Genomic DNA, 9,370 nt, shown 5'->3' with positions numbered 1-9,370 from the left:
ACTGGCGAGAGGCAGCAGCAGGGCCTGCAGCTCCTCCAGTTGTTCTGTGTCTTGGAGAAGACACATGTGTAGCAAAGCTCTCTCTCTCTCATATATACATATAATCATATGTATATAATCTCCAGCTGGTTCTGTTTTCTGGAGAGACCTAATATGCTCCCTAATAAAATCACTTAAAATGGTTGCAGTGTGGTCTCAAGACACTACATGGTGTGGTAGAAATGTGTGGCTTTGAAACTACACAGTAGAGTTTGATGGCACAAATGACTTACAGTCTAGGAACTTGATTCCTCATCCATAATATTGGGATCAAATTTTGATTTATGAGTCTAATGTGCAGGGTTAACTTAAACATTATACGTAGAATACCTATCATGGCTCACAGTAGGTGCATAGTAAATGTAGTTCCCCTCACTGCTGAAGGGAGATGCAGTTTAGTTAATACCATGAGTCTTAATAAATGATTTAATTGAACTGAGTTTCTTAGATGTTATTGTGATATAGTTATTTGGCATATGCCTATATCACATCAATACTACCTTTTGGGTGGTTACATGTACACAGAATTGAAACAATATTTGAGGTTCTGCCACTTATCTGTGTAAGATCTAGGGCAAGTTATGTTTCCCTGAGCCTAGTTTCAATCTAGATACTATTACGTCATGGGGTTTTTATCAGAAATAGGAGAAAGTACTCAGTTTAATTCCAAACATACAGTAGATGCTCAATAGAGCTACTAGGTGTTAGGGAGTAATTAGGGTTTCAAAGATGAGTTGGGTCAGTTGTTGCAGTGAAGGGGAGCTTACCATCAAGTGAAGACAAAACTCATGAAACCACAGTGGAAGTTACATTTCTTTTAATAGTTGAGAGCAGACAAGTAGAAAATACCCACGGAGGAAGCAGAAAGTTTTAAGTGACATTAAAGAAACAGATGCTATAGAAAGATGATAAGTCTTGCAGACTTTGTTGATTTATGGGATCATAAGCATTTGATTCCCTATCTCATCAATAATAGCTTTGTAGTACTTACAAAAAGCTGCCACCCTGCCAATGGGAAGTCATAGCAAATAAGTGGAAGGGTGGGTGCCCTGAGACTAGGGTCAAATCAACAGTTTTGCCAGCAGGGGAGAGCTTGTTCAGGCTGACATCCCAGAGGCCGGAATGAACTTGAAACAATGGGTTGCAGTGAAAAGCTTCGAGTTTGGGGAGAGATGTGACAAAATGAACCTGCAGATTACATATCCAGCTCACAAATCAGGCAAAGCGTTATTTTCTTCTGCTTTCTAAAAATCAAAGCCAACAAACAAAAACACTTTTGGTAAAAGGGTGTGCAGTCTCTTTTTTTCCTTTGTCTTCTCAACATTAACCTTTCGTATTTTTTCCAGTGCATACTCTCACTTCTTCTTTCTCAGTCTCGGTGTTTTCCTTCCACCCCGTCACTCCCGCCTCACTCCCGCCTTCTCGGCTTCCCTCTTTGCCCCTTTGCCAGGGACAGCCCCGGGGCCGCACCTGCCTGGGGGGCGCCGAGGCCGGCCCCGCCAGGGAACTGGCAGTGACGTAGAGGGGAAGACTATGCCCGCTGACGTCACTGCCGCAGCGGTCCCGAGAGAAGCCTAAGAAAGGGAATTCTGAGGGAAACACGGCGGTGACCCCGCTTCAAGGCCTAACTCTGCGAGGGCGCCGCGGTGTTTTGGGTTTCCGGGGTTGGAAGGCCTGAATCACGCAGCTGGCGCACGTTGAGTCCATCCCACACCCTCAGCGCGTCCAGCGCAAGTTTAGCGATTAGGGGAATACCCCAAACGGTGGGGCGTCCTGCGCACGCGCGTTGCGTGGGGGATGATAGGGGAGAGCTGGGTTGGAGGGGTGCGAGATGAGGTTCGTTGGGGAGAAGGGAGGTGTGTGGAGGGAGCGGATGGCGACAGAGCTCCATGGCGCGGAACACGGGGAAGGCGGCTCACGCCCTCGGCCGCTAGCGCATCTCCTAGGGCGCTGCGGAGGCGCAAGGCGCCGGGCCTGTGGCGCGGCGTCTGACGTCACGGTGGCGGCGGCCGTGGTTGGCGCAGGGTCCGCGGCTGCAAAGTGTGAATTACGCCCGGCTCGCGCCGGTGGCGGAGTGAAGTCAGGCTCCGGGGGAGGGGAGGGGCAGGACGGCGGCGGCGGCAGTGGCCAGAGCTGCTGGCTGCTCCCGATCCCCGTGCGCCCTGGGTCTCGCCGCAAGCTCCAGCCGTCTTTTCTTGCACCGCTTTGCTCTGTCTTTGCTCCTGTTCGGCTGTCCCCGGACCTGCTCCTCCCGGCGCAGGAGCCTGGGGCGGCCGGATTCCCCCTCCGACTTTGCTTGTGCTGCGGACGCTTGCACCCCGTAGCTGGGCGCGCGTCGGTCCTGTAACTGTCGCCGCAGCCGCCGCAGCGCCTTCCCGCCAGCGTCCCCGGCGGAGTGCTGGGGTGGGGAGGCGTGAGCGCGGCTTCCCGGCCCGGGCTCGGAGCCCTCCCGCCCTGCCCCCGCCTCGGCCCGGCGCCCCCGAGCCGCGGCCCCTTCCCAGAGCAGGGGCCGGCGGCCGCGGCAGGGCGGGCGCCGTGCGGGGGCAGGGCGGGCGTATGCAATGGAAGTATGTTACCAGCTGCCAGTGCTGCCCCTGGACAGGCCGGTTCCCCAGCACGTCCTCAGCCGCCGAGGAGCCATCAGCTTCAGCTCCAGCTCGGCGCTCTTTGGCTGCCCCAACCCCCGGCAGCTCTCACAGGTAATCGGCTCCGCCGCCTGGGGGGTTCTCTCTTTTGTCTCTCTTCCCAGCCGGCTTCACCTCCGCGACACCCCCAGTCTTCGCCTTTCACCCTAGACCCAGCATTGCCCATTGTTTGGGGATTTCTAGGCTGACCCCTGGATTCGAGTCTTTTCTTCGATACTCGGGGTTGTTCACCCTCAGTCCCCCGGCTTTTGCAGACCCCCTACCCCCGGTGAGCAATGTGAGCCCTTCAGACCCTCGCCCTCCGCGCTCAGCGGTTTAAGCCCCAGGTGACTTTGTCCTCCTTTCTGGGCGGCTCGGTCTGAAGTTGGTGGGCCTCTTTCTTAGCTGTGGCCCCCGGCACACCGGTCCCCATCCTCCTCCACCCCACGCACACCTGTGCAGAGTTCACGCCTTGCTTCCCGCAGCTCCCGCGTTCCTCGCGGTGCTGGGATGGTCCTGCGGTTCTGCGAACAATAGGTCGATAATTCCCTGTCCCTGTTTCCAGACTCCTGCGATTCTGTGGATGGAACTTGAGTGATTTCAGAGAAACAAGTATCCAGAGTACTTCCCTGAATTTTAGGTTTCCACAAAGTTGATAGCCAGGAGCCAGTTTGGTTTTAATTTGATGGGATTTTAGGAGAGAAACTACTGATGAGCGCTCACAGAAAGACTTTGTTTCGAATGGTCTAGTAGTAGTTGCTCCTGAGAATTTTTTTTTTCTGTGATGATGCTGTTGGCCCAATTCCTTAGTTTTGGCTGATTTTTACTGTCAGATTTAAAATAGGGAGAAAAAGAATTTTGTTTACATTTGAACTGAGTGCTCTCCATTTCTCCTGCCAGCATGTTACATGTTCATGATAACTTTTTAATTCAAATGCCTTTTTTTTCTCAGTTGGTTAATATTAGTATCCTTTATGGGAGTATATTTCCGTCTTCAATTAAATTGTAAATATCTTGAGGCCGGGTCTGGGTTTTTTTTTTTTTTTTTTAAAGCAGGTAGTGTGGATAGCAGCACCTGGTAGAGATTTTGTTTATAATAGGTGTGTCCAGTAAATGTTTTGTCATTTGCTCTTATCCCTAAATTATTTGTAGAGAGCAAGAGCCTATATTTGGGCTTCTTTCTGAATTGTTTTTATTTAAAATCAGACTTCTTTCACTGGAGAGGGTGCTATGCTAGTGAGATCAGAACCAACATGTAAAAATTACTACAATATTTTAAATAATACTATATTGTTATTTTGAAAGTTAGGTGAATGATCTGCCTTTATAGTACTGCTTAAACCATTTTTCAGGTTCCAAAATTAAAAGTTGAAGAGATATTAATGCACTGCTGAAAAAGGTTTGTAATGGCAGTAACTTTTTTCACTTCTAAATATTTTACTTTCTCAGATCCACAAGCACATGACTCATACCCATTTCCACTTCAGTCTAAATAATAAAAGCAATCACTAATCATTTATAAAATTATAACAAGTAAAGTTACTTGTGCTCCCTGAGGAGAAAAAGAATGAGAAAGGAGATAGCAAGGGAATTAAAATAAGACTGATGCCAGGGGATGCCAGGGGTTTTACCTGATGCCTTAATTAATCCAGAGAGACGAGTTTTAAGCCCAACTCCTTGAATCATTTCCTAGACTAAGACTTAAAAGGGTAATGGAATTTTTAAAATGCGATTGTGGCAGATAAAGCAAATATTGCAGAGTCACATCATATTTTACTAACTCTTAAAACTTAAAAAAAAAATTTTATACCACAAAGTGAAGTGTATAGGAACCTCTGAAAATTTGGACAGAAGTTTTCCTGAATTAATGCTTCTTTCTAATCGGTGTTGCTCAACACTGAAATGATGGCAAGCTTACCCCAATGCCGAAATGGGTTTATTTATCATTATGAACACTTTTGGATATCATTTAATACTAAAACATATATTGATAGTGATTTCTTTAGGACTAGGTGGGAAAATGCAGTGGAAAATAAGACGTAGAAAATTTTGGAATCTTATTCAGAGCTCTATATAATAAATATCTAGCTAAATCAAAAGCTTTCTTTACCTTTGAGTTTTCAGTTCCAAGTCTAAAGCTTCAGAAATTAAAAAGTTCAGGTGGTTTTGTAATTTCATTTAAAAGATCTTAACAATTTTACTTTTTTTAGGCACTAAGAAGAGCAGTTATTTTTATTAGTTTTTCTACTTTAAAATATGTTCAACACTAGAATTTTTTCAGTTCTTTATTTTTACCATAATATTGGAGCCCAGCTCAGAGTAGGCACTCAATAAATATTAGTAGAATTAATGAATAGGTAATGAAATCTTAAGTATGAAAACAATGTAAGGACTTTCAAGGTATAGCAATAACTCATCCAAAACTTGGTTTGGAACTTGTAGCTGCAGACTTTAACAGATTCAGGAAATAAACAAGACTCTGAGCTACCAAAATAGATTTGGAGATACTCTCAAAGCCTGTAAGTTTCAGGCTGTGTTCTGGCAAACTTATTTTCCAAGTAGCAGCAAATTTGAAGGGATATTGGAAGCTGCTAGCCAGGTTTACACTGATAGCAGCAAAAGTTGACATCTGACACACCAAAAAACCAGGGATCAGAAGAAAAGCTCTTCCAAGCCATCAACTTTCAAAAAGGCACCCTGGGGACATAAAATTTAGGGCTTGAGTATTGTACAACACAGTAATTATTTGTCAAAATAATGTTTAATAGAGCCTATATTTAAAAGTTGAAAGATTTGTATGTTTGTTTTTGTTTTTCAAGATCTTGCCAGCAATTTAAGTGTTCGTGCTTAAATGGACAAGCATGAGGGGTCTGGGAAATTCGTTTGTGTGAAACACCAACTCTTCCCAGGGATGCCAAGTAAAAGAGGCATTGACTTTTTGTTTTAAACCAGTTCATGTACTACTTTCTCAAATGGTTAATATGAGTTTTAAAAATTATTTGAAAAATAAGAATAATAAACTTGTTTTTGCCATTTGGGAATACCATTGTTGATAGCTGAGTTTAAAGATTTATCTTGCAGAATAAAGTTATTTGGAAAAAAATACTGTGAGAACAGAAATTGTCTTGTTGACCACTGTGTCCACAGTGCTTTGCATAAGGTTGGTGCTTAGTAAGTGTGGAAGTTACGGTATTGATGGTCCACCAAAGCACTGCACCTGGGAATATATCAGTTGGAATTTCTGTTTCCTGGAAGCAAAGGTTATTTGGGTTAGAGATTTGAACTTAATTTTGGAATTTTATTATAAATCTGTGATGTTTTATTAATGAATAAAATACTTGGATCTAACATGTAAACATGCTTTTAATACTGTAACAAGCTAAATTTGATCTCTAACTTACTATTTATGTCTTTGTTTTTCAATAGATTATGTATTTTCAGAGCAGTTTTAAGTTCACAGCACCATTAAGTGGAAGGTACAGAGATATCCCATATACTCTCTGACCCCACACATGCACAGCCTCCCCAGTATTAATATCCCCCACCAGAGTGGTACATTTGTTATAATCGCTGAACCTACATTTGATACATCATTATCACCCAGAGTCCATAGTTTACTTAGGGTTCATTCTTGTTTTTTTTTGGTGTGTGTGTGTGTGTGTGTGAGAATACAAAACTGTTGCACAAATATTTACTGAACACCTTCTGTGAATGAGGCTCCTTGTGATAGGTACTGATAGAAAGCAAAGAATTGGTTAAAAAAAAAAATCACTGTGAACTTGCCAGCCTGCCTAACCAAGTTTTTCTTTGAACATAAACACTTTCACCTCTAGCCATAGTGTACATCCCTGTTGTCTTTAGCGATGTTCTTAGTATATGACAAATTATGTGCCAAATAGTTCAAAGTCTCTTGGATAAAAATTGGTTTTTCCTTCAAAAGCTTACAGGATTGTGATGAGGAAAATGATATGAGTGTATGTGATGTCATTTTTGTATTGGAGTTATCAAGGTCTAATGAGACCACAGGAAGGTATATCTAAATTTCCTGTGTGCATCAGGGAAGCCTCACATAATAAGGTTAAGATGAGGCTTAGGCCAAAGCCTGAAGGTTAAGTAGGTGTTTCTAAATAAACGGTGCAGTAGGGGGAGGAGGAGAGAAGATGGCACAGGTAGTTACGTACAATCAGCACTGTCCAACAGAACTTTTTGTGATGATGGGAGTTATCTCTACAATATCCAATATAATGGTCACTGGCCGTGTATATAGCTAGGTGAACACTTGAAATGTGGCTAGTGTGAGAAACTGACTTTTTAAAAATTGGAGTATAGTTGATATGCAATATTATATTGGTTTCAGGTATATGACAGTTATATGCATTACAGAATGGTCACCAGGAAAAGAGTAGTTACCTTCTGTTACCATAAAGAGATATCACAATGTTATTGACTATATCCCTAGTGCAGTACTTCTCATCCTCATGTCTTACCTATTTTATAATTAGAAGTTTGTACCTCTTTATCACTTTCATCGATTTCATAGGCCTTCCTACCCTCTCTCCTTTGGCATCCATGAGATTGGTCTCTGTATTTATGAGTCTGTTTCTGTTCTGCTTGTTCTTTTTTTTTTTTTACATGTAAATGAAAACATATATTTGTCACAGAACTGAATTTTAAATTCAATTTAATTAAATAGCTACATAATGGCTAATGACTACTGTATTTTCAGAGTAGATGTATAGTCTTACTTAATGATCATTAGTGACATCACATTAATCTACCAGTAACACATTGGCCGAATGTTGAACATTAGAGTTACTGTCAGGTTCTTGCTATTGTAATGCAGAACTTCATTTAATAACTTCATGCATGTTTGATAAAGTCTTTAGAATGAAGTCAGTAGGCTGGGTCGAGAGGTAAGAATATTTTTTGGGTTTCTAGAATGCAGTGTCCTTTTATAGTACGAAGATAAATGATCCTGTCTTTTTCAACTCTGTCACGTTATTAGATTATGATACTACATGATTGTTGAATAAACATTTTATAAATATTTTATTAAAAACATTTATATAAATGTTTTATATAATAGCTGCACTGTGGTACACTGAGTTTTAATTTGCAATAAGCAAGAATGTACACCTTCTGAAGGGATTTTTGTGCATTTTCATTTTCTCGTGAAATATCATTTACATATCCTGTGCTCATTTATAAGGGTTCTTATATATCTAATATCAGTTTGTAAATGTGCATTATTCCAAATTACTGTTACTACAGCAGTTGCCTCTACACAAACCTACATATATAGAAGCCCAGACGGAATTAGTGTGAACAGTCTTGGTTATGCCCAGGGGAATGGTTCTGTTCCTAAAACCACCTTCCCTGCCCATTCCCAGAACACTTGTTTTACTGGGACCTTGGCTTCATTTTTCTGTTTTCATAAATGCTGCATACTTTGATTTAAATTTAATACTAACATTTTGGCTTTTACTTCTGAACTAATATATAATTCACGTATTTACACTACAAATACATGCTCCAACACAGTATTAGTGTCAATTTATGGTGTATTTGGAGTGTAGTTCTGATGGAAGAGAAGGGTGTTGAACTTGCTAGTTTTTAAGTTCCTATGAGGGCCACTGTTACTTTGGGGGACGTGACATGATTGGAGTTTGTTGCTTTGTTGCTACGCCTTGAGTGCTATCAGTTGTACAAACTGTCTATTCACGAACTCTCGTTTAATTACAAATGTGCTGCAAGAGGTAAAATATTAAGCTCTTTACATGAGTTAGAAAGTTGAGGGAGCTCACTTTGGGTGGAAAGAGTGAGAGGTACCATCCATTCTCCTTGAGGCTGTTTGATGAAACTTCTGCTAATACTTTCAGCTCTTTCTTACCTTTTTCCATTTCTTCCCCCTACCATATCCCCCCAAATTTGGGAAGAGAAGAACTGAAAAAGGGGGAAGTGGAAAAAGCTTAGCTTAAATCAGATTTTTGTCTAGGATCATTAATAGTCATTTAGTTGGACTAAGACACCTAGGACATTTAAGTGATAAAAAGAACCCTAATTGCCTGCAGGTCCTTCAAAAAATTAATTTAGTTTGGTTTTTTTCTGTATTAAAGACTGTGTATATCACATTTGCTTGTGTTCACATAAAATCTGTTTCTAACTTTGTTAGTCAACTAAAGATCTGAACATTCTTACATTAGCTTTGGCCACTCCAGAAAACCTAAACAGTTTTTAATCTTGCAATTTAAAAACAACTCAAATGTTTTTTATTCTGGCTACAAATTGCTCATATTTTATGAGTAATTTGAAGTGAGAGAAAATCAAATGTTTTTCTCTTCCACATTTAAATAACCTGTTGTTGCCTAAAAGTAACATAGACTGTTGATTTTCATATTGTTGCCAAATATATCTATTCACAAGCAAAAGGTACTTCTGTGTATTTGTATTCAGGTGTTTCTGTTCATATGATCAGTATATGAGGAAAGGAACAAAAGCTACACTTGAATATGAGCCTTCTGAGCTTGCAGAGCTTGATTTTGGCTGCTGGCGGGTACTCTTCCTAGGGAATCTGTGCCACTCATCCTGTGGTTGACATCAGAAGTGTTTCTCACCTCTAAGTTTGAGTAGGAATTTTGAATACTGCTCTGTGTGTCCACCTGCTGGTAGGAATGGCTCTTAATTTTCTGAAGATGATGGCTAGTGGA

General features: G+C 41.6%; 1 protein-coding gene across 2 annotated transcripts in view; it reads left to right on the top strand.

Annotated features, from left to right (window-relative positions):
* The first annotated feature begins 2,600 nt into the window (after positions 1 to 2,600).
* The window catches only part of PDE7A (phosphodiesterase 7A), a 147,466-nt gene continuing 140,696 nt past the window's right edge, over positions 2,601 to 9,370 (top strand). For both annotated transcript variants that reach the window (XM_073229595.1, XM_036998150.2), the window contains exon 1: positions 2,601 to 2,738. In XM_073229595.1, coding sequence (XP_073085696.1) covers positions 2,601 to 2,738 — 138 coding nt within the window. The remainder of the gene's footprint in view (positions 2,739 to 9,370) is intronic.

Source organism: Manis javanica, chromosome 2 (assembly GCF_040802235.1).
Source record: "Manis javanica isolate MJ-LG chromosome 2, MJ_LKY, whole genome shotgun sequence".
Classification (NCBI taxonomy): Eukaryota; Metazoa; Chordata; class Mammalia; order Pholidota; family Manidae; genus Manis; species Manis javanica.
Note: the sequence above shows the minus strand (reverse complement) of the source record. Positions and strands in the feature narration are given on the sequence as shown.